This window comes from Sus scrofa, chromosome 14 (assembly GCF_000003025.6).
Source record: "Sus scrofa isolate TJ Tabasco breed Duroc chromosome 14, Sscrofa11.1, whole genome shotgun sequence".
Lineage (NCBI taxonomy): Eukaryota > Metazoa > Chordata > Mammalia > Artiodactyla > Suidae > Sus > Sus scrofa.
In genome coordinates, this window is record NC_010456.5 from 27,900,995 (window position 1) to 27,924,249 (window position 23,255).

General features: G+C 44.6%; 1 protein-coding gene across 1 annotated transcript in view; it reads right to left on the reverse strand.

Annotated features, from left to right (window-relative positions):
- The window catches only part of LOC110256813 (transmembrane protein 132B-like), a 167,328-nt gene continuing 151,315 nt past the window's right edge, over nt 7,243-23,255 (reverse strand). The window contains exon 2 of the mRNA XM_021073677.1: nt 7,243-8,138. Coding sequence (XP_020929336.1) covers nt 7,243-8,138 — 896 coding nt within the window. The remainder of the gene's footprint in view (nt 8,139-23,255) is intronic.

Sequence of the window (23,255 nt, forward strand, 5' to 3'; positions counted from 1 at the left end):
GGAGATCCTGCTGAGTAGCATTGAGAACTATGTCTAGATACTCACATTGCAACAGAACAAAGGGTGGGAAAAAAATGTAAATGTAATGTATACATGTAAGGATAACTTGATCCCCTTGCTGTAAAGTGGGAAAATAAAATTAAAAAAAATAATAATAATTGGTCAGTACTCTTCTAGGGTATGAAGGTGAGGAAAGAGAGAAAAAGAAAAAAGAAAAAAAGACTAAGGACCAGAATTCAGCAAAGTAAGGAAATACAACAACTCTAAATGCAGGATCCCGGATTGGATCCTGGAGCAGAACAAGGACGTTGCAGGTACCAATGGTACTTCTTTTTTAATGGCCAGTTTAAACAGCCTCAGCATGTGGAAGTTCCTGAGCCAGGGACTGAATCCAAGACACAGCTGCAACCTATGCCACAACTGTGGCAATGCGGGATCCTTTAACCCACTGCATAAGGACAAGGATCAAACCCATGCTTCTGCAGGGACCTGAGCCACTGCGGTCATATTCTTAAGCCACTGTGCCACACCAGGAATTCCAACTGGCACTTTTTAATAATGTCTGTAGATTAGTTCATAATATACCCATGTTAACGTCCTAGTATTGACAGTCATACTGTGGTTATGTGGCATGCTTACAGTAGGGGAAATCTGGGGGCTTGTAACTTTCCTATAAGTCTAAGATTATTTCAAGACAAAAAGTTTTTAAAAAAATTAAAACGAATGAAATGAAGTTTAAATACACTGCATCGTGGAGTTCCCTCATGGCTCAGCGGATTCAGGATCCAGTATTGTCACTGCTGTGGCTTGGGTTACTGCTCTGGCACAGGTGCATCCCCAGCCTGGGAACTTCTACATGCCACAGACCAAATGAATAAATACATAAATACACTGCATTGTTTGTTTCCTTTGTGACATAAAGCATGGATTCTGTATGATTTTGTTTATTTGCTTGTTTACTGTCTTCCTCCTTGGAGAGTATGACTTCGATGAGGGGTGGAAGAAGGTGGTAGTTTTGCAAAAGAAAGAAAAAGAAAAGCAGGAGTTCCCATGTGGCTCAGTGGTAACAAACCCAACTAGTATCCGTGAGGATCCGGGTTCAATCCCTGGCCTCAGTGGGTTAAGGAGCCAACATTGCCGTGAGCTGTGGTGTGGGCTGCAGACATGGTTGGATCTGGCATTACTGTGGCTGTGGTGTAGGCCGGCAGCTGCAGCTCCAGTTGGACCCCTAGCCTCGGAACCTCTATACGTTGCAGGTGTAGCCCTAGAAAAAGACGGAAAGAAAGAAGGAAGGAAGGTAGGAAGGGAAGGAAGGAAGAAAGAAAGAAAAAGAAAAGCAATCCAATGATGGATGACACGTAGTATGGGTGGTCGCAAAATATCTGTTCCATCAATGACAAATGGACTCAAGCCTAAGGCTCACCCACCCCACAGTCATGAACTAGATTCTCTGCCTCCGACCGTTCCAATCTCCCTTCTGCCAGATACTGAAATAAAGGAAGATGGTCTAAGCACTCAGGGGATCTAGAAGGCTTTAAAGCACCTGACACTCTCAGCCTGGAGCATTATCCAGCATTGCAAGGTACAGAACACAACCCTGAGGAAGTGGGGTGCACAGGAAGAGGTGTTTGACAGGAAGTGGCAGACAGGAAGTGATGTCAGAGAAGGTCATCCGTGGGAGAGACTGAGGCTGATCAGAAGGTGGAGCCTTCTTGATCCCAAGGATGAGAAAGTCATTGGCAGCCAGTTTTCCCAAAGCTTGGTCTTGGGTCTGCAGATGGTCCTGATGTTGCACAGACATGGCTTAGATAGCAACAAGTCACAGGGGGAGACAGTCACCCCTGCAGGATGTGTGATAATTTCCAGGAGAAAGTTTCCACATGGCCCCCATCTCTTTACAGCACATGCTTTCAGACAGAGAGCAGACCTCAGGTTCATGGCTTCCACAGGTGACGGTACCTAGAAATTAGTAATGGGTTTGGAGGGGCAGTTCTTTGTTTTCGATGATTCCCCTCAACCTGCAGAAGTTTCCAAGTCAGGGATCGAACCCATGCCACAGCAGTGACCTGAGTCACTGCAGTGACAATGTCAGATCCTTAACCCATTAGGCCACCAGGGAACTCCGGCAGTGGTGTGTAGTTTTTGGCTGTTGTTATTATCATAATTTATCTTTACAATACCCTTTCATGGGAACAAATAATACTGGTTTCTATTCAGTGGCAGATGTGAGATGCCTTTTTTAAATGCATTTATTTACATTTTAAGTGATTTGATGAAAAGAGTAAATAACAATTGCACACAGAAGGCACATGGATATGACTTAACTTCTGATGGTAGGATGTGGTGTTATCTGATTGGACAAAAAATATCCCAAAAGTGGTGTATGAATTACCCAAGTTTCAGATATGTGGGCACAGCCCACTTTTTAATTAGAAATGATGAATCCATTCTCACACTGTAGCCAAGAGGCCAGTTTTGCCAGAACAGGATCCCCAAGCGTCCCAACCTTCAATATTTATGAAATTCTTACTTATTTACTTCATGAGTTCACAGTCTTGATCATTCACACCCTTCATCAAAGAACAATGCCTGGGAACACTTCCAAATTCACTCATTCATCCAACAAATGTTTCTTGAGCACTTACTGTGTGCCAGACGGTGTTCTGGACCCTTAGGACACACCCCAGAACAAAGAGGACAGAACCCCCACCCTCACGGACCCCACATTCTAGCAGGAAGTGATGGGCCGTAAACAATGATGCATTATGTGTCATTATGTCCTGGGGAAGGGAAGTGGGTCCTTTTTTTTTTTTTTTTTTTTTTGCTTTTTAGGACCAAACCTGTGGCATATGCAGGTTCCCAGGCTAGGGGTCTAATCAGAGCTACAGCTGCCAGCCTACACCACAGCTACAACAACGCCAGATCTGAGCTGCACCTGCGACCTACCGCAGCTCACAGCAACACCAATCCTTAACCCACTGAGCGAGGCTAGGGATTGAACCCACAACTTCATGGTTCCTAGTCAGATTCATTTCCACTGAGCCATGATGGGCACTCCACACGTGGGTCTTTTAAAACCCTGATGGCTGTGGCTGAAAGGGAGAAAGTAGTAGGAGATGAGTTCAAGTGGATGGTGGGGCCAGGTCATGTGGGGTCATCCTTTGGCTTTTGCTCAAGGATGGACCACAGGGGGCAAAGATGAAGGCTGAGAGAGCTGCCAGGGGGCTCCTGTAGGCATCCAGCCAAGAAGGAACACTGATTTGACCTGGGCCACAGCAATGGAGATAGTTCAACTCTCACTGCTTTATAGGAGAAGCCCCACGATTTGCTGATGGTCCCGATGTAAGGGGTGTATCAGAAAACGGCAAAAGTCTATCCTTCTGAGCAACCAGGAGGATGGGGTGGCTACCAAATGAAATGGGAGGATCTGGCTGAGCACAGAGCCAATGGTTCATGATCACTTAAAGTATAAATTGCCCCCATTTACAGATGGGGAAACTGTGACACGGAGAGGTTAAGTAACTTGCCCAGTGTCACCCAGCTGGTATGTGGTGGAGCCAGGATTTGAACCAAGGCTCTCTGGCCTTAGAGTCTACAATTTTTTCTTTTTCTTTTTTTTTTTTTTTTTTTGGTCTTTTTAGAGCCACACCCGTGGCATATGGAGGTTCCCAGGCTAGGGGTCAAATTGCAGCTGTAGCCACCAGCCTATGCCACAGCTACAGCAACACGCTATCTGAGCCATGTCTGTGACCTACACCACATCTCACGGCAACAATGAATCCTTAACCTCCTGAGCGAGGTCAGGGATCGAACCCACATCCTCATGGAGCCAACACTGGGTTCTTAACCTGCCGAGCCACAGTGAGAACTCCAAGAAAGAGCTATTTTGATAAAACAAAGATAAAAGTTTCTCAGGATCATGCCTAATCTTGGAGACATTATAGATGGAATAGGGAAATCTTCATATTTCAAACTTCCTTGGTTTGAAAGACTTAGCCTGAATCCAGCCTAGCATCAACCTGCCAGCAGCCCCAACCCCTCTCAAACACACTTTTTAACCCTTTGTTAAAAGGCTTTTCAATATATGATCAGCTTTAGTGTTTAACAGAATCTATTTCAGTGTTAGAGAATAACCAATTTAACCTTTGTTCAAACTGGCCCTGATACAATATGCAGTCAGAAATAGCAATGTGACATGTGAAAATTGCACACATCTGTCCCCTTTCCAGATGTCTTCAGCTTTGAAATTATATCTCAGCGAATCTTGTGCACATTCACACTTTGATCTGAGGCCTCGTCTGAACCAGAATAAAAGATATCACATTTCATTCATAAAAGACATCATTAAAATAGACAATCAGGTTGAAAAATAATCCCCCTAGACCTGAAAGCAGAGTTTTATTTTGAGAGTTTGAATATACAAAAAAACAGACCATAGAGAGTTCCCGTCGTGGCGCAGTGGTTAACAAATCCGACTAGGAACCATGAAGTTGTGGGTTCGTTCCCTGGCCTTGCTCAGTGGGTTAAGGATCCAGCATTGCCGTGAGCTGTGGTGTGGGTTGCAGATGCGGCTTGGATCCCGCATTGCTGTGGCTCTGGCATAGACTGGTGGCTACAGCTCCAATTCGACCCCTAGCCTGGGAACCTCCATATGCTGTGGGAGAGGCTCAAGAAAAGGCAAAAAGACAAAAAATAAATAAATAAATAAATTTAAAAAAACAGACCATATATGATGACAGAAGCCTGACCCACTACTTTGCAGCAACCAGGCCACAAAGCCAAACCACAACCTTTGCAGCAATAAGCCCAGAAAGGTCGGAACTTGGTCCACAACTGGCTGCTGCCCTTTTTATGGCCTCTGCTTGCAATTCAAGGTCAACCAGAAAAATCCAAGTATGCTTCCTAGACCTGTCACATAAGATGCTCACTTCCAGAGTTCTTGTTGTGGCTCAGTGGGTTACGAATTCAGCACAGGATCCACTCAACATGAGGATACAGGTTGCATCTCCAGCCTTGCTCAGAGGGTTAAGGATCCAGCATTGCCACAAGCTGAGGCATAGGTTGAAGATGCGGCTCAGATCGGGTATTGCTGTGACTGTGGTGTAGACAACAGTGCTGCTCTGATTTGATCCCTAGCCCAGGAACTTCCATAAGCCACACGTGTGGCCTTAAAAAGGGGGAGAGTTAAAAAAAAAAACAACAAAAAAACTTCTAGTGAGCCTGCCTCCAGCTTCTCCAAACCATCAGCCTCCAATCAGAGCAGACCTGAGCCCCCCTGTCTCCATGATAAACTTTCCCATTTCCCTGCCTGCCTTTGAGTCTCTGCCAAATGCCAGTGATGGTGACTGACTCCCTTGTCATAGCAAGCCCTGGATAAATAGGCTCGGTTTGTTCTCCTTTGAGTGATCTTTGTTTATTTGCACAATTTCAGAGCATTGTTCTCTGGCCATAAAGTATAGCCATCTATACTCAATATCTAGAATGGAAAAAAATCTGAAAAAGAATGCACACACACACACACACACACACACACACACACACAAACTGAATCATTTTGCTGCACACTTGAAACCAACACAACAATGTAAATTAACTGTATTCCAATTTTTTTTTTTTAATGGCCACACTCACAGCATAAGGAAGTTCCTGAACCAGGGATTGACTCCAAGCCATGGCTGCAATCTACCCAGCTGGTCTGGCAATGCCAGATCCTTTAACCCAGTGCACTGGGCTGGGGGTCAAACCTTCACCTCCACAGAAACCCACATCACTGCAGTCAGATTCTTAACCCACAGTGCCACAGAGGAAACTCCTGTACTTAAATTTTTTTTTTTTTTTTTTTTTTTTTTTTTGCCTTTTAGGGCCTCACCTACAGCATATGGAGGTTCCCAGGCTAGGGGTCTAATCAGAGCTACAGCTGCCAGCCTACACCACAGCTCACGGCATTGCCAGATCCTTAAACCACTGATTGAGGCCAGGGATTGAACCCACAACCTCATGGTTCCTAGTCAGGTTCATTTTTGCTGTGCCACAATGGGAACTCCTCGATTTTTTAAAATGAGAATTTCATCCTTGTGTAGGAATACAATTGATACTCATATACTGGTTTTATTGTTCCATAATTTACATGTGAATAAAGCTTCTGTAAACCCCTCCTCCAAAAAAAGAAAACAGTCATATGTAAGAAGGCATGAAGACAAAAATCTCTAGATGCTGACCCAGTAAGATTCAAGGGGTAAAGGTCAGTCCCCATTTAGACAGAACAGCTGAAAGTGTGCTTCTAAAAGCGAGTTATGGAGTTCCCGTCGTGGCGCAGTGGTTAACGAATCCGACTAGGAACCATGAGGTTGCGGGTTCGGTCCCTGCCCTTGCTCAGTGGGTTAAGGATCCAGCGTTGCCGTGAGCTGTGGTGTAGGTTGCAGACGCGGCTCGGATCCCGCGTTGCTGTGGCTCTGGCGTAGGCCGGTGGCTACAGCTCCGATTCAGCCCCTAGCCTGGGAACCTCCATATGCCGTGGGAGCGGCCCAAGAAATAGCAACAACAACAACCAACAACAACAACAACAAAGAGAGACAAAAGACAACAACAAAAAAAAAAAAGCGAGTTATGGGATTCTGCCTGGTACCTCAAGGGGACAGTGAGAGGTTCAGACTGTCATGTGAGGTAGACACATGGGACCTCACAGCCCAAGCTCAAAGCAGATGTGCTGCTCTCAAAGCAGATGTGTTAACCCTGGCTTCACACCAGAATTTCTTGTCTTTTTTTTTTTCTTTGCCTTTTCTAGGGCCGCTTCTGCGGCATATGGAAATTCCCAGGCTAGGGGTCCAATCAGAGCTGTAGCCACCGGCCTACGCCAGAGCCACAGCAACGCGGGATCCGAGCCGCGTCTGCAACCTACACCACAGCTCACGGCAACGCCGGATCCTTAACCCACTGAGCAAGGTCAGGGATCGAACCCGCAACCTCATGGTTCCTAGTTGGATTTGTTAACCACTGTGCCACCAAAGGAACTCCACACACCAGAATTTCTTAAGGGAGCTCTTAGAAAACAGAGAGGCTCAGGGGCTTCCCCCAAATACTTTGCTCTATGTTGTCTGATCTGCTGTCTTACAAGGGTCTTAGTTCATGTTTGTAAGTTTCCTCCCTACTCAGGATACTCAGCAATCAATAGCTACTTGATAACCTAACAAGTCACTGATGCCCAAGAGTTGATTTCCGTCCCATCCAACCCAGCAAAGCCTCTTACCTGAGGGCGAAGTGGTCTGCCTCAGAGCTGCTGGTCAGAGAGACCAGGAAGGTGGCCGCGTCCCCTTCCCGGACAAGGTTCAGAGGTACCGAGAGGACAACGTTCTCATCCAGGCTCACCAAGGACCACTTCAGATCGTCCTGGGTTGGGTAGACCACGACACTCCCGATCCTCTCCCGGGCAGGGGACACTGGCGGGGGGCTGTCCTGGCCTGAGTGGATGTTGTTCTCCCACTTGCCGTCCTCCTCCAGTGGACACTGGCCAGCCTCATCTGCCGGGTAGAGCGTGAAGAAGAGTTCCATGGCTGTGCCGCCCAGCAGGGCCGGGATCTCCTCCTCGGGCTCCAGGTCCAGCCCTGAGCTGAACCACTCAGGCAGCAGCTCCAGCTCAGCCACACACAACCCCGGGGCCCCCTGCAGCCGACAGCTGGCCGCCACCTCCCTGGCCTCTGGGAAGGCAAACATCTTGACGCAGGGTAGCTGTTCCTCTGGGTCGCTGTCGGCCCAGGCCATGCCAGTGATATAAAACAAGGTCTGCACTTTGGGTCTGTTGGAGTAAATGGAGCTCTCCAGGATGTGGGCTTTCAGCTTCCAGTTGAAGGGAAACTCGCCCATGTTCCCAAAGGGGGCCGAGGTCAGCAGGAGCTCCCGGGGAACCGTCTCCTCGGCTGAAAAAGGCCCATAGGTGGCATTGACGCTCGGGGGGCTCCTGGCTCGGTAGATAAAGAAGGACTCCACCCGGGCCTGCAGACTGGAGTTCCTTGTCACGTCCTGGTTGGCCTCTTTAAGGAAGAAGGACGCCTCTGCATTAGAGATGTGGAAGCTGGCGGGGAGGTATGCTGGGAGCGAGGAGAACCTCTGCAGGCTGTCCACGACGGCGCGACTCTGCATCACTGCACGAGAAAGGGGAGCAAAGGAAGCGTGAAGGCCGGGTCTGCACAAATATTGTATGATATCACTTACATGTGGAATCCAACAAAAAAAAAAAAAAAAGAGTTCCCATTGTGGCTCAGCGATAACGAACCCGACTAGTATCCATGATGATGAGGGTTCAATCCCTGGCCTCGCTCAGTGGATTAAGGATCCGGCATTGCCGTGAGCTGTGGTGTAGGTCACAGACACTGCTCAGATCTGGCATGGCTGTGGCTGTGGTGTAGGCTGGCATCTACAGATCTGATTTGACCCCTAGCCTGGGAACTTCCATGTGCCATGGGTGCAGCCCTGAAAAGACAAAAAAAAATAAAAATAAAAATAAATAAATAAATAAGATACAAGTGAACTTATTTACAAAACAGAAAGAGACTCGGAGATGTAGAAAACAGCATTATGGGTTTGGGGGGGAGAGAGAGATTAGAAGGTTGGGATGAACATAGACACGCTACTGTATATAAAACAGATGACCAACAAGGACCTACTGTATGGTTCTGGTAACTACACTCGATATTTCTTAATAATCAATAAGGGAAAAGAATCTGAAATAGAATACAAATATAACTGAATCACTGTGGTATTTGGGTGCTACACATCCAAAACTAACATGACATTGTAAAGCAACTAGATTTCAATTTTTAAAGATTAAAAAATTTAAATTTAAAACAAAAACTCTTCTTCTTCGGAGTTCCCGTCGTGGCGCAGCAGAAACGAATCTGACTTGGAACCATGAGATTGCAGGTTTGATCCCAGGCTTCAGTCAGTGGGTTAAGGATCTGGCATTGCCGTGAACTGTGGTGTAGGTCACAGATGCAGCTCAGATCTGGCGTTGCTGCGGCTGTGGCGTAGGATGGCAGCTGTAGCTCCGATTCATCCCCTAGCCTGGGAACCTCCACATGCCGTGGATGCGGCCCTAAAAAGCAAGAAAATAAAAAATAAATAAAACAATAAAATAAAATTCTTCTACATAAATATGAAAAAAAGAGAGAGAGAATTAAACACAATGCAGTCTCCACCCCTCCCCCCAACACACCGCCCACTGGCCACACCGATTCAACCTCTAGGCCTCATCACAGTAAAAGTCCTGTCATTACATAATGTGTGCTCTCAGGATCTTCCAAAATAGCCAGGGTAGAGTAGGAAGGAGCCCCATTTACCACTCACCCAGGAGTCCTGTGACTGAATTCTATCCTCTTGGTCTTACAAAGCCCCAGACCTAGAAGGTCATGGTCATCTCTACTGTAATCAGCCTACAGAGATTAGGCTGCCCGCCCACCGAGCTACAAGACAACGAGGTTTCGGAGCATTGTATACAATGTGCTAATGCGTTCTTCCTCTGATATTTATGCTTCTTCCCATCACTCCGAGATGTGGCATCTATCTGGACATTTAGACAGCTCCTAATTCTTTTTGAAATGAGAGTGAATCTATGGCTTAGCATTCTCACTTCTAGAAATCGCTCTCTCCCAAATACGAGTGAGAAGGCATAAAGATCTATTTATCTGCAAGGATGTCCACCACAGCATCCACCTGAATTGGAAACAGACTGAAATGTGCTAGAGCCAGGAGCCTGGACTGGAATCCTGGCTCTGCCACTTCCTAACTGAGCAAATTTGAGCAAGTTACTTAATCTCTCCATGCCTCAAATGTCCTCATATAAAGTAAGATATAAATATAACTTATTGTAAGGATTAATGAGTTAATAAACATGAAGTGCCCAGAACAGTGCTGACTCACATAAATGCTCAATCTTCACCTGCTATCATTATTATTATTAGTTTAAACCATTCCAAAATTTTATCAAGAGGAGACCAGGTAAACTATACATTTTTACAGACAGCTGTGAGAAAAATGAGTCAGGGCTACATGAATGTACTTGAAACGAGGTCCACAATATGTCATTAAGTATAAAAAATTATAAATGTATCTCATTGTAAATCAACTATAATTTAAAAAAACAAACATACACCACTGTATATAAAATAAATAAGGATTTACTGTAAAAAATTATAAATGTATCATATATGATCCTATTTGGGTAATTTTTATAGGTTTTTTGGTTTTTTTATGGCCACATCCATGGCATATGGAAGTTCCTGGGACAGAGATCAAATCCGAGCCACAGCTGCCACCTACCCCATAGCTGAGGCAATACGAGATCCTTTAACCCATTATGCTGGGCTAGGGATCAAACCCGCAACTCTGCCGTGACCTGAGCACTGCAGTTGGAGTCTTAAACACTGTGTCACAGCAGGAACTCCTGAGTAATTTTTTAGGATTTCATATGTATATGTATTAATGTACATATATTTATGCTTATTCTATCTACAGAATCCAAAATGGAAAGATTTTTACTTTCTACCACCTATATTTCTACTTTCTTCAAATGTGTTACAACAATCATGTACTACCTTGTTAACTAAAATATGTATAAAGAAACATAAACATGTATATGTATATATGCATGCACCTCTGTATATGTGTGTGTATCTCTTTCAAATGGGAAAACACAAAGAGCAAAGACCCAAGAAGCTTTTTCAAAGTGCAGACAGCCCAGCAGGAAGCAGCGTCAGCCAATCAGACCAAGAAGAAGCAGGGATTCTTCCTTGCCCTGAAATAAACCTCTGCCCCTGGAAACTGGCTTCCAAGCAGAGCAAGAAGACATAAACCTGGCAGCAGTGTTTAAAAATGCAGCCTCACCAGAGGACAAAAGGCAAGTAAATACTCCGTTTACTGACTCTGACTCCTGGAAACATTTTTTTTTTTTTTTTTTTTTTTTTTTGCAGCCGTTACAAATTCTGCGAAATACTATTTTCTGTTGATTTGAGTATTTTTTGGCCTTTTCAGGGCTTTTGTGAGCCTCCTTTTCCTGGAGAATGACAAAATTGCAATTAGGAGATTGGGAAAAAATACAGCCCCAAAGGGGCTGACGCATCCTTCCTCCAGAAGGCGTTCAGAAGGCAAGTTCTCTGAAATGCTACATGATCTCACTTACATTCCCTACCTAAAATAGTCACATTCATAGAAGCAGAGAGTAGGATGGTGGTTGCCAGGGACTGGGGTGGGTGGGGGGGAATGTGGGAGGATGTGGGTTAAAAGGGTACAAAGTTTCAGTTACTCAAGACGAGTAAGTTTTGGAGATCTAATGTACAGCAGTGTGACACAGTTAACAAGCTTGTACCTTGTTACTTGCTAAGAGAATAGGTTTGAAATTAAATCTTCTCAACAGATGATATCTATGTACAGGTAATGGATATGTTACTTAGTTGATGATGGTGATCATTTCGCAAGGTACACATATACCAACACGTTAAACCCTGCGCTTCATTTTTAAAAAAGACTTTTTTGGCCGCACCCCTGGCATGCTGAAGTTCCCACGCCAGGGATTGAACCTAAGCCACAGCAGCGACCTGAGCAGCGACAACGCCGGATCCTTAACCAGGATGAGCCACCAGGGAACACCCCTGTACATTTTAAATATATACACTTCTTATAGGTCAGCTTTATCTCAATAGAGCTGTGAAGAAGAAGAAGAAAAAAAAAAAAAAGGAAAGAAAGAAACTTCTCAAGAGTCATCAATACAGCCAGTCCTGTATCAGATTATTTACTGGAGGAGGAAGGTTATTACTTATTCACTTCTCTAACTATCTATCTAACTATATATACTACTCACTTACTATGTTTCTAGCACTTGTAGGGGTAGAGCAGGGCAAGACCAATGTGGTTTCTGTTCCCAAGGAGCTGGTAAACTTTGGAGAAAGGCACAGCTAACATACACAAAGCAATTATAAAAGTGAGTGTTCAAACTCTTAAAAACACCTATCCCAGGAGTTCCCGCTGATGGCCCAGTGGTTTAAGAATCTGACTGCAGCAGCAGAGGTCACCACAGAGGCAGGGGTTTGATCCCTGGCCCAGTGCACTGGGTTAAGGATCAATGTAGTTGTTGCTCAGATTCCATCCCTAGCCAGGGACTTCCATATGCTGCGGGTATAGTCTTTAAAAAAAAAAAAAAAAAAAAAGCCATCCCAATAATTCTCCACCTAGGAATTCATGCAAAGGAAATACGAGCTCAAGGAGATTAATCTGAAAGTGTCATCACAAGCATGATTTATAACAGCAACACACGAGAAGCAACCTAAAAACTCATCATGAGGGCAATGATTATATACATGATTAAACCATTATTCTGCGCATGATGCTACACCATCATCAGAACCATGATCCCAACAAATACGTAGAGTCGTGATGCTTACATGTTAAGTGAAAAAGCAAGCATCAAAATTTGATATAAATTATATCCCCAATCTGTCTAAAATACATTTAAAAATAGTATCTGTTTCATGTATGTAATAGACACACCTAGGCAAACATGCGTATGATACTTTCACTTTCATACTGTAGCCCCGTGTTTCCTCAAGAATGTATCCAAAGATCGGGTGGGATTTGGATCAAAGATAGAGGAGGGAGCCATGACTTTGAAGAATTAGCCTCCTCCAAAGGAAAGTTTTAGCTGTTGCCGCCACCAAGGGGCAATTTGTATTTTGACAATGCCAAGCAATGCAAAAGCACCATTCCAGATGAAATCTAATTTTGGGGGGGGGGGTTTTCTCCCTCTCCAAACCAGGAAGGTAAATTCCAGGTGAATTTGCTCATGAATTAATTGGCAACAAGGGGACATCTGTCTTGCATAGCTCGATGATATCCTTCAGCAGAGATGGGTAGGCACCCAGCCAACCAGGTTTGGAAAGAAAAATGTTCAAATTTTACCTAAGGACAAGTTTCAATTCTGACTTATTTACAGATGTGGAAAAGGAAATTAAAATAAATGAAAAGTTTCAACTGCTCCATTTTCACTGTGGATTAATTGTTTTTCATTATCATTTACGTCGCTATTTGATATCTCTCAAAAATCGATTTACCAGAAATTTAAAGCTATGCCTCCTCTCTTCTTTATTACGGCCAAAGCCTACATTTTATCTAAAATTACAGTGTGAGGTTTACAATCCTGTCCCACCATAAGTCAAGCAAAATGCAGTACAAATTTTGTCTGAAGGCTTATATGGAAAGCCATAAACATCAGCTGCCAGAGCCTCATTTTGTCCTCGAACCAGATTGCAACGAAATATGATATCCGAATTTAGGAGCCTTTTATGAAGCCATGGGACTATACATCCAGAGTCTGCGAAGCTAACATCCCCTCTCTTTAGTCCCCTAATGTCGTACGATGGCATCATTTTTCTTCCCATTGGCAGGTAGACCAGGGGGCCGGAGTTCTGAAAGTGAAATGAGGCTCTATTCAGCCTGCTAATTTCCTAGAGGGTTTTTTAACCACCCAAATGAATGAGGTGGGTCCTGAGAGCAGAAAATGAGAAAGTCTCAGTGAGGCCCAGCTGCAAAGGGCTTCTCATCACGACCCTCCTTATGAGCCAAGAAGAGAATCAAATCCGGGTCCATCGAGAGCAGAAGGTGTGCCAGACAGACGCTCTCTGGCTAACAGATGATCTGACTCGATGGCTCCCAGGAAGCCCCAGAGAGAAATTCTGGTGGAAACTGCTTCCCAGAATTAAGCAACTAACTCCCAGTGTGCCAGGGATCCTGGCAGGGACTCTGTGACTCCAAGTGCCTGGGTGGATGTCACTGCCGTTCTTTGGCACACCAAAAAATACTCCTGGGCACATACCTTGGTCAGGACTGGAGGGACCTGTGGTCCCAAGATAATACTCCTTCCACCCACAGACTCAAACCTTTTCACCACCATCACCAGCCCTGCCCTGGAAGCTGATTACCAGCCTCATGACTGCTGGTCACCCACCTGAGGGTCGAGGCCTATGACATTTCTGCAGCTGAGTTTCTTCTTCTAATTCCCATAAGATAACATGTGCATGGACAGCCAGAAATAGAAGGCTCTCTTTGCAGAGAGCCAGTGGCTGGGTCTTTGAAAACCACCAGCAAGAGAATTTGCTCACTGATCTATCAAAGTGTAGTCCTGACAAACAGCTGACAGTTCACTGCCACCACCTGGGTACCCCCACCAAGTGGATGGTCCTGGTGGCCAGGAACTAAAAGGAGCCTTTAGAAGCATTTACATCCATTCTGAGTGATGCAGTGGATATTGTTTCTGGGGCAGATCTTCTTCATACTCGAAGTAGGAGCTCCTTTGTGCTCGTGTTTTCCTGTCTATCTCCATGCTGTTTCTGTGTCTTCCTCCATGCACCTTGCACTTGCTGAGGAAGCTCATCATCAACCTGTGAGCAGAGCAGACTCCTTCAGCTCAAGAAAGTTTTCTCTGACCAGGGACTCCAGCCCCACCCCTGCTCATCTTTGCATCACAGGGAACTACATTTCCCAAGTTCCCTTGCTCTCCGACTTCCGTAAGTGATCAGCCAATGGGAAACTCTGGTAGAAGATGGACCAGGGGAGCTATTTCTCACCCTTGTCTCCCAGTATTTAATGATTTAATGATAGAAATTGTGCCTCTTCTCGGATACCAGCCCCTTTCGGAGCTTCCACTGTGGATACAGCTCTCTTAAGTAGTAGTTCTTTTTTTTCTTCTTCTTCTTTCTTCTTTTTTTTTTAGGGCCGCACCTGCAGCATATGAAAGTTCCCAGGCTAGGGGTCAAATCAGAACTGCAGCTGCTGGCCTACACCACAGCCACAGCAGCACCAGATTTGAGCCGCCATCAGCCACCTACACTGCAGCTTGTGACAACGTTGGAGCCTTTAACCCACTGATCAAGGCCGGGGATGGGGGGAATCCGCATCCTCATGGATACTAGCTGGATTCTTAACCTGCTGAGCCACAACAGGAACTCCCGGCAGTAGTTCTAATCCTTACTGGATGGTTCCAGCTTCTGGGTTCCAATAATCCAATTTCCCCACTTTGTCCCTTAGGCCCAAATGGTAATAGCTCACGGCTGTTATTCATTTCTGGATTACTTTACCATTCTCAAAAGGTATTTACCATGCCAGACTTGGTTTCTCAGATCTTCCATCACCTGAGTAACTAATTCCCCTGATTAAATTCCCTCTATGGAAATAACTAGAGTGATTTCTGTTTTCGTGCCTAAAGCTTGACTAATACATCCGCTAATCACTCCATCCTGTTATATTTCTTCAAGGCCACTACCACCATCTGAAATTAGCCTTTGTGCTTTTACTTGTTTACTTATTTTCTATCCAGGCTCTCCATTAAAATTCAAGCTCATGAGAGCAGATAATTTGACATCCCGTTTATTGCTAAATTTCCAGTACCTAGCAGAAGAAACTAAATAAATATGTGCTGAGTGAATGTCCATCAATTAAGAATGCCTTGGTTTAATGCTTGAGAGAATAAATCTCTCTGTGTTCTTTCTGAGCCTTTCTTTGGCTTCTTCCCAGGGTTGTTAATAGATACCATTAATATTAACAAATCATTGGTCCATCACATTATCACTCCATTCATTTCCTCTCAAATATCGCATCGCTGTGGTCACTAAGCTGGTTGCTAGGTTTGCCAAGCAGAGACCTGAAATTCTCATAGGGAAGGAGAAAAATATCACTTAAAGGGGAAACACAGCCTTCACCAAGTACCTGCTGTGTGCTAACACACCTGGGTGTATGTAACTGCCACATCCGCTGATGATCACAATGGTTATGATATGAGGCATCTTAGTCCCTTTTGAAAAGTGGTGAAACAGAGGCCCAGAGAAATCAAGCAATTTTAACAGGCTCGAGGTGAGGGTTCAAACCCTCTGTCCGATTCCAAAGCCTTTTCCACTTCTCTAACTGCCCTCAGGCCAAGTGGCCTGGTGGCTGTACAGTGAAGCCAAGGAGTTAGTAAAAACTTAACTATTGAATTCAAAAGCCACTAGTATAAAAGATGGAAAACGTCAGCCGAGTTTCTGACTTTCTCAACCAGATAAAATACACCACAGCTGAGAAAGGAGAGACCAAACAGACAGGAGGGCCTGAGGCCACCAGAGCTGAAGAAGCAGGAGCTGAATGCTCATGAGGCCAGATTCACAGACAAAATCCCTCCATGGCCAGAGAGGTTCTCATCAGTCTACAGTCACAGGTGACTGTCTCCCCTCTCAGGTACCAGCCTGGATTCCCAGGTAGACCAGGAGAATAGAAATGGTTGACAGAGGGCATCTCAACTCAGCTGCTGGCAAAACAGCCAGTGAGCCATACCTTTAAGGTAGCAATAGATGTGGAAAACATTGCTACTTATAAAGCACCTCACATAGCTTAGGGCCTCGGAAGGAGGAGCCAGTGAAATAAGTCAAACCAAATGCTCTCAGATTAAGGAGGAGATTGCATGTGGTTATTTATTCATTAACAATCAGCTGTGGTGGAACGATATTGCATATCCCATTCTGTTTGCTCCCACCCCCAAGTGTCATCCCATCATGGTACCCTGGGGACCAGATCCTTCCACACCTCAGCATGAACATGAGCTGCTGACTGCAACTATTTTCAAGAGAAAATAGTAAAAACTTAACTATTGAATTCAAAAGCCACTAGTATAAAAGATGGAAAACGTCAGCCGAGTTTCTGACTTTCTCAACCAGATAAAATATACCACAGCTGAGAAGGGAGAGACCAGCTGGCCATCAGGCGGGAGGACTGCTTGCCATTGTCATGAGATTCTTCTCAAATCTCAAGCTGGGGAGCCCTATGTGGCCAACATGGGTTGTTCACAAGGACAGGAAGCAGTTAAAAAGCAGTCCAGAAGCAGGAAGCAGAAGGGAAACAGGCAGGAAGTGGACAAAAAGCAGACAGGAAGTGAGTAGGAAGCAGACAGGAAGTGAACAGGAAGAAGACAGGAAGTGGGCAGGAAGTGGACAGGAAGTGGACAGGTGGTGGGCAGAAAGCAGGCAGGATGGAGTGGGTCCTTCTCCCAGCTCAAGCCTTGCAGTCTCCTTCTAGCATCCTCCCCAGGCCCCATTAGTAGAGTCTCACAGGAAATAACTGGCTAAGAGAAATGTGTTTTTCAGATTCCAGCCGCAGAATTACAGATCAGAGAATAGAATGAGTTTGGAACTAAGAGACTATAACTTAACAACTAGCAGATCCCATGGGCCAGAAGAGAAAATTGAGGCACAGAGGTATTAAGTCTAGTAAATGATGGTGCCAGGTCAGGATTCCAAAAAATTGGCTCACAGTGTACACCCCTAAGTACTGCCCTACAAGACTTCACATTGAGGAAAATGCAGGAAGGAAGAATTCTTATTCCTTGATCTCTGGAATGTCCCATAATTTCTTCTTGGTCCAGAAGGAGATGGGTAAACTCTAGCTAAATGGATAAAATAAAACCCAGAAAGTGAGAGTTTTTAGAGAAGCAACAAGGAATCCAGAGTTGTGTGTCCCCATCAGAGGCTACAGGACTCCTAGGTACTGTAGTTTGTAGAACTATCCCTGGCATAGAGAACATAGGACTAACATCCAGTCTGAAGGAAAAAGATAAGGAATTTGGGTGGAACACATTGGAATTAAGGTGAAGGGGAAATGACTTTTCAGACAGTTGAAAATACGAATGTGTCATTCAGAAGGAGATGGCTCTCTATTTCATCTCCACACAAAGGTAAGCTCTGCTAAGACAGTTCAACACCATAACACAGGGATTCTGAACCCTGGCTACATCATAGGTACACATGGTATGAAACGTATATATTATACCTGGTCCTGCCCACCAGAATTAATTTAAGTGGTCTCAGGTGGGGGTCCAACTGTTTCTGTGTTCTCTAGATTATTCAACTGAATAGCAGTGTGGAGAACAACCACTAAAAGGTCAAAACTGGTACACAGTAGGTGCTTTGTGTATACAAGTTTCCCTTCCTATCTGAAAGCAGAGCATTCCTATGAAATCTTTCATAAACCAAAATGGCACAAGGCAAAGAAGCAATTACCTTAGGGTGCATCTTGCTAATAGATGGACAAAACAAAGGAAGATAAGGCACAGGTGCTCACAAAGCCATGGCCACTTTTTTTTTAATTTGGTTCTGCACCTAACATGGAAGATTTCCAGGCTAGGGATCAAATTGAAGCTACAGCAGCCAGCCTATGCCACAACAACAGCAACACCGAATCAGAGCCACATCTGTGACCTACACCACAGCTCACAGCAACGCCGGATCCTTAACCTTCTCAGCAAGGCCAGGGATCGAATCCAAATCCTCATGGATACTATTCGTGTTCATTTCCACTGAGCCACAACAGGAGTCCCTTTTTTTAAATTTTTTTTGTCTTTTAAAAGCCAGGGCCGGAGTTCCTGTTGTGGCGCAGTGGTTAACGAATCCGACTAGGAACCATGAGGTTGCGGGTTCGGTCCCTGCCCTTGCTCAGTGGGTTAACGATCCGGCGTTGCCGAGAGCTGTGGTGTAGGTTGCAGTCATGGCTCGGATCCCATGTTGCTGTGGCTCTGGCGTAGGCTGGTGGCTACAGCTCCGATTGGACCCCTAGCCTGGGAACCTCCATGTGCCGAGGGAGCGGCCCAAGAAATAGCAACAACAACAACAACAACAAAGACAAAAAGACCAAAAAAAAAAAAAAAAAAAAAAAAAAAAGCCAGGGCCACTTGACGCTGAGATGCTGAGTATAAGAAATAAAGGCAACGAGAAAACAAGAATGGAATCATCAACATCATAGTCATCATTTAGATAATCCTTATGATATACCAAACATCAGTCTAAGCATTTCACAGGGGGTAACTCATTTAATCTTCACAGTCTTTTGATTACAAGGATTTAGTTATTATCCCCACTCATAGAGGGGGAAACTGAGACATGGGGAGGTTAAGTGACTTGCCTAAGATCCCAAAGCTAGTAAGTGGCAGAGGTGGAATTGGATCCAAGCTGTCAAGTTCCAGGCAGAGTCTGCCCTTAGCCACGATATTCTGCTGCCAAAGAGAAGCTTAGCAAGCAAAGTCTACATTGTAAGAGCTTCAGCAGTGACTAAAGGGACTGCCAAAGTGCCGCTGAATTGCCCAGCTCTCAAAGCACAAGATGAGGTCACCAGTTGGACACCGTTCATGAGATGAAAACAAGAAGCAAGCTTTTCCTGGCTCTGAGAGCAATTCCTCCGGTGGTGGTGATTCCCCGAGGAACTCAAAGTTGTCCCTACAGTGCCCTGTGAGTTTATTAGCAAGCTTCCTATAGTGAGGTCCTTGTGAGGTGGGAAGCAACAGCGAAGCACCATCGAGCAAAAGTGATTCTGTAGAGGACAAAGGTGTGTGAGCCAAGACAGCTGAGAGCTTGTGGAGGATCTGGCCTGATAGAAAAATAAAATCCAGAATGAGATCCCAAAGGAGACCCTACCCTGCAAATTCTCCTCCAGGAATGTGCTTTCTTAGCAAACAAGGCAAGGACTTAGAAAGAGGTTAGGAGCAGAACTCTTGGGACCAGATTCTCTGGCAGGATCTGGGGGCATGAATAGTCTACATTGACAATCCAAGACCAATCTACAAGGTTTAAAGCATAAAAAACAGTATCAACATTTTGCTCACAATGCCCACCACTGCTTTTATGCCTCAAAAGTCCTCTCCGGCATCCCCACACACAGACAGACAACAACATGGGGACCCAGGAAGAAGAGGGCCATTTGCAAGCCAAGGAGAGAGGCCTCAGGAGAAACTAGCCCTGCCGACACCATGGTCTTGGACTCCAGCTTCCAGAACCATGGGAATAAATTTCAGGTGTAAGTTGCCCAGTTCTGTAGCCCTCTGTTATGGCTACCCCACCATGCTAATATCAAGGGATTTATCCTCTTTATCAAACTTCGATCAGCTAGTCTTGCCTGGTTTTGGTCTTCATTTCATCAAGATGCCCAAAACCCAGTCCGATTCTTACTTGAAGATGAAGGTTTGCCTGTGGGTGTTATGGATGCCTCTCCACTTTCTTCCATGTTTCTCTATGTATTTTCAAGTTAGAATGAACATGTCTTCTTGCTTCTTTAATCTAAGAGAAATACTAACATTTTTCCCTTAAAAGAAAGAGATGGAATTAGAACTTACTTTTTTTATTTGGTTTTGGTTTTGGCCACGCCGGAGGCACAAAGAAATTCCCAGGCCAGGGATAGAACCCATGCCACAGCAGCAACTCAAGCTGCAGCGTAATAATGCCAGGTCTTTAACCCAATGAGCCACCAGGGAACTCCTGGAGTTTGATTTTAAGCAGCAGACTGAGCACATTCATTGTCTCATATTTCTACAGAAACTCCAGAGCAACAAAAGCATACAAGTACAGAACGGAATAAACCTATAATCAAGAGAAATGGAGGAGGGCCACCTGCAGATAAAATATTTCAACAAATTCATGTAAGATAATATGTGGATGAAAGAGTACGGATGGGCAAGACAGCAGAGGGAAACTTGAGCTGGAACTCCTCTGCCCTCTGGCATCCCCTGAGGGGCTCTGGACTCCATGTTGGCACATAGAGTGAGGACAGGAGTGGAAATGGAGCTGAAAAAACCAAGGGAGTGACTGAATTCTGTAGCTGGGACACTGACTCCAGGCAGACCTCCTCCAAAGTCCCATCCACAATAAAAGGCTTCATCTTCTCCTCCTGTCAAATCTCAACTCTTCCCCTAGGAAACTGAATTAACCCTTGATGGAAATGTCAGATGTAAAACTGGGTGGTGGGGCTCCCACCCTGAGAGGGGATGAAGGTGGAACAGTCACGGTGCGACCGTGAGCAACAAAGTTACACACTGATTCAGGGAGTCTGAAGGAGCCAGGCTCACAGCATGAAATTAAAGGATAAATCCAATAACATCAGCTCTTACTTGCCTAAGCCTAACACAACATGACTGGAGTCCTTATAAGAAAAGGCAATCAGGACAGAGATACACATGGAAGGCAGACCAGGTGAGGACACAGAAGGAAGACAGCCATTTACAAGCTTTGGAGCCAGGGGCGTCTCTGTAACTTACAACCAAACATAATGTTAACTGCTTCTAAAAAAAAAAAAAAAAAAAAAAAAAAAAGGAAAGTGAGTAAGAAGTGTAAGTCAGCTAAATTCTCATCTTTTACAGAGAAAGCACTACTGTTTAAATTTGTTAACACAAGGAATAGAGGTGGGGGAATGGTATGTGAAATGACAGAAATAATCGCCGCTAACAGAACAACAAGCAGAAAAGGCTGGACCTGGCTGACCTGAAATCCTCTTTTTTTTTTTTTAATTCAATGAATTGTATTATATTTATACAGTTTACAACCATCATCCCAACCTAATTTTACAGCATTAGGGGAGGGAGATCAAAGATACAGAGGGTTGGAAGACTATGGCCTTTCTTTGCAAGTTACCCTGTGCCATTTTATTTTCCCCATCTGGATGTGTGACTGTGAAGATGAGCAGGATTCATCTGTGTGAACCCCAAAACTAGCCAAGCAGGGGAGGACAGTGTGGAGTGAAGGGATCTCAGCAATGAGGCATCATGTCTGTGGGAGATGGCTACTTGTTCCAAAAAAAAAAAAAAAAAAAAAACCAGCACCAGAAACCTTCCACCCACAGTCTGATACATGGCTGCTCAGCCAAGGACCTCCCAGCCTCTCCTGCATCCAGGCATGACCATGTAACTAGTTCTGGCCAATGAAAGAGGAGCATGGGTTGCATATGACCTTGAAGCTGCAATGGCTATCTTTTCCCTTCTAGCAGTGAGAAGCAGGAGACTCTGAGACCTCAGGCTATGGCAGAGCCACAAGCTGGAAGGAGCCCAGACCCCTGAATCTCCACCTGGAGGACAGCCATCTGCCAAATATGGCACCCATGTTGGATAGGAACAAGAAATAATCTTTTCCTTTTTTTTTTTTTTTTTTTTTTTTTTTTTGCTTTTTAGGGCTGCACCTGCAGCATATGGAGATTTCCCAGGCTAGGAGTCAAACTGGAGCCACAGCCACCAGCCTACATCACAGCCCCAGCAATACAGGATCCAAGTCATGTCTGCAACCTACACCACAGCTCAAGGCAATGCCAGATCCTTAATCCACTGAGCAAGCCCAGGGATTGAACCTGCACCCTCATGGATGTTAGTCCGGTTCATTACCACTGAGCCACGATGGGAACTCCTCTTTTTTTAATTCAATGAATTTTATTATATTTATATATTTATAGCTTACAACCACCACCACAACCTAACTTTACAACATTTCCATCCCAAACCCCAGCTCATCCCTCCCCCCACCAACCTGTCTCCTTTGGTAACCATAAGTTTGTCAAAGTCTGTGAGTCAGTTTCTATTCTGCAAATAAATTCACTGTATCCTTTTTTTAGATTTCACATATAAGTGATAACATATGATGTTTGTGTCTCACTGTCTGACTAACTTCACTTAACCATGACTCAATAAGATACATGTACCCCAATGTTCATTGCGGTATAAAGTATAGCCAAGACATGGAAGAAACCTAAATGTCCATTGATGAAGAAGTGGATAAAAATGTGGTACATATACACAATGGAATATTATTCAGCTGTAAAAAGGAATGAAATAATGGCAACTTGCAACAACATGGATAGACCTAGAAATGATCAAGAAATAATCTTTTGGTGTGTTAAGCCACTGCTGGGGTTTATTTATTATGGTAGCTAATGACGGCTAACTAATACAACATCATAGAAGCTGACAATTCAAACAGCTGTGATCCCAACCCTACCAAAAAGTTGGAACACATCTCACATCTCTTGATAGAGTGTGTAAACTGTGCTTTCATTAGCAAAGAGATACAGACACTCGGAGAAACAAAGTGAAGAGCTGTTAAGCCAACGTGAGAGGTTTCCACGGGGCACCAGATGTAGAAAGAGCATTATTAAACGGATTATATAGATCTTAGTGACAGTAATTTTGACCTCCTATAGGCACCGTCAGCTGTTAAACAGTAGGAAATGTTGATGACCTTGTTCTAATTTCCATTTATATTTATTCTAAATTGGACACCTTGGAGAGGGTTTAAATAAGAGAGGGAAATTCACTAAGTAACCCTGACAGCTCTGCCACTGTCTGATAGGGAGGCAGCTGAGGCTTACAAGAGGCAGAGGACACCTGGGCTGGAGTCCCAGGGCTTCCATCAGCTCCATTTATGTACTGAGACCAGTCACTTCACCCC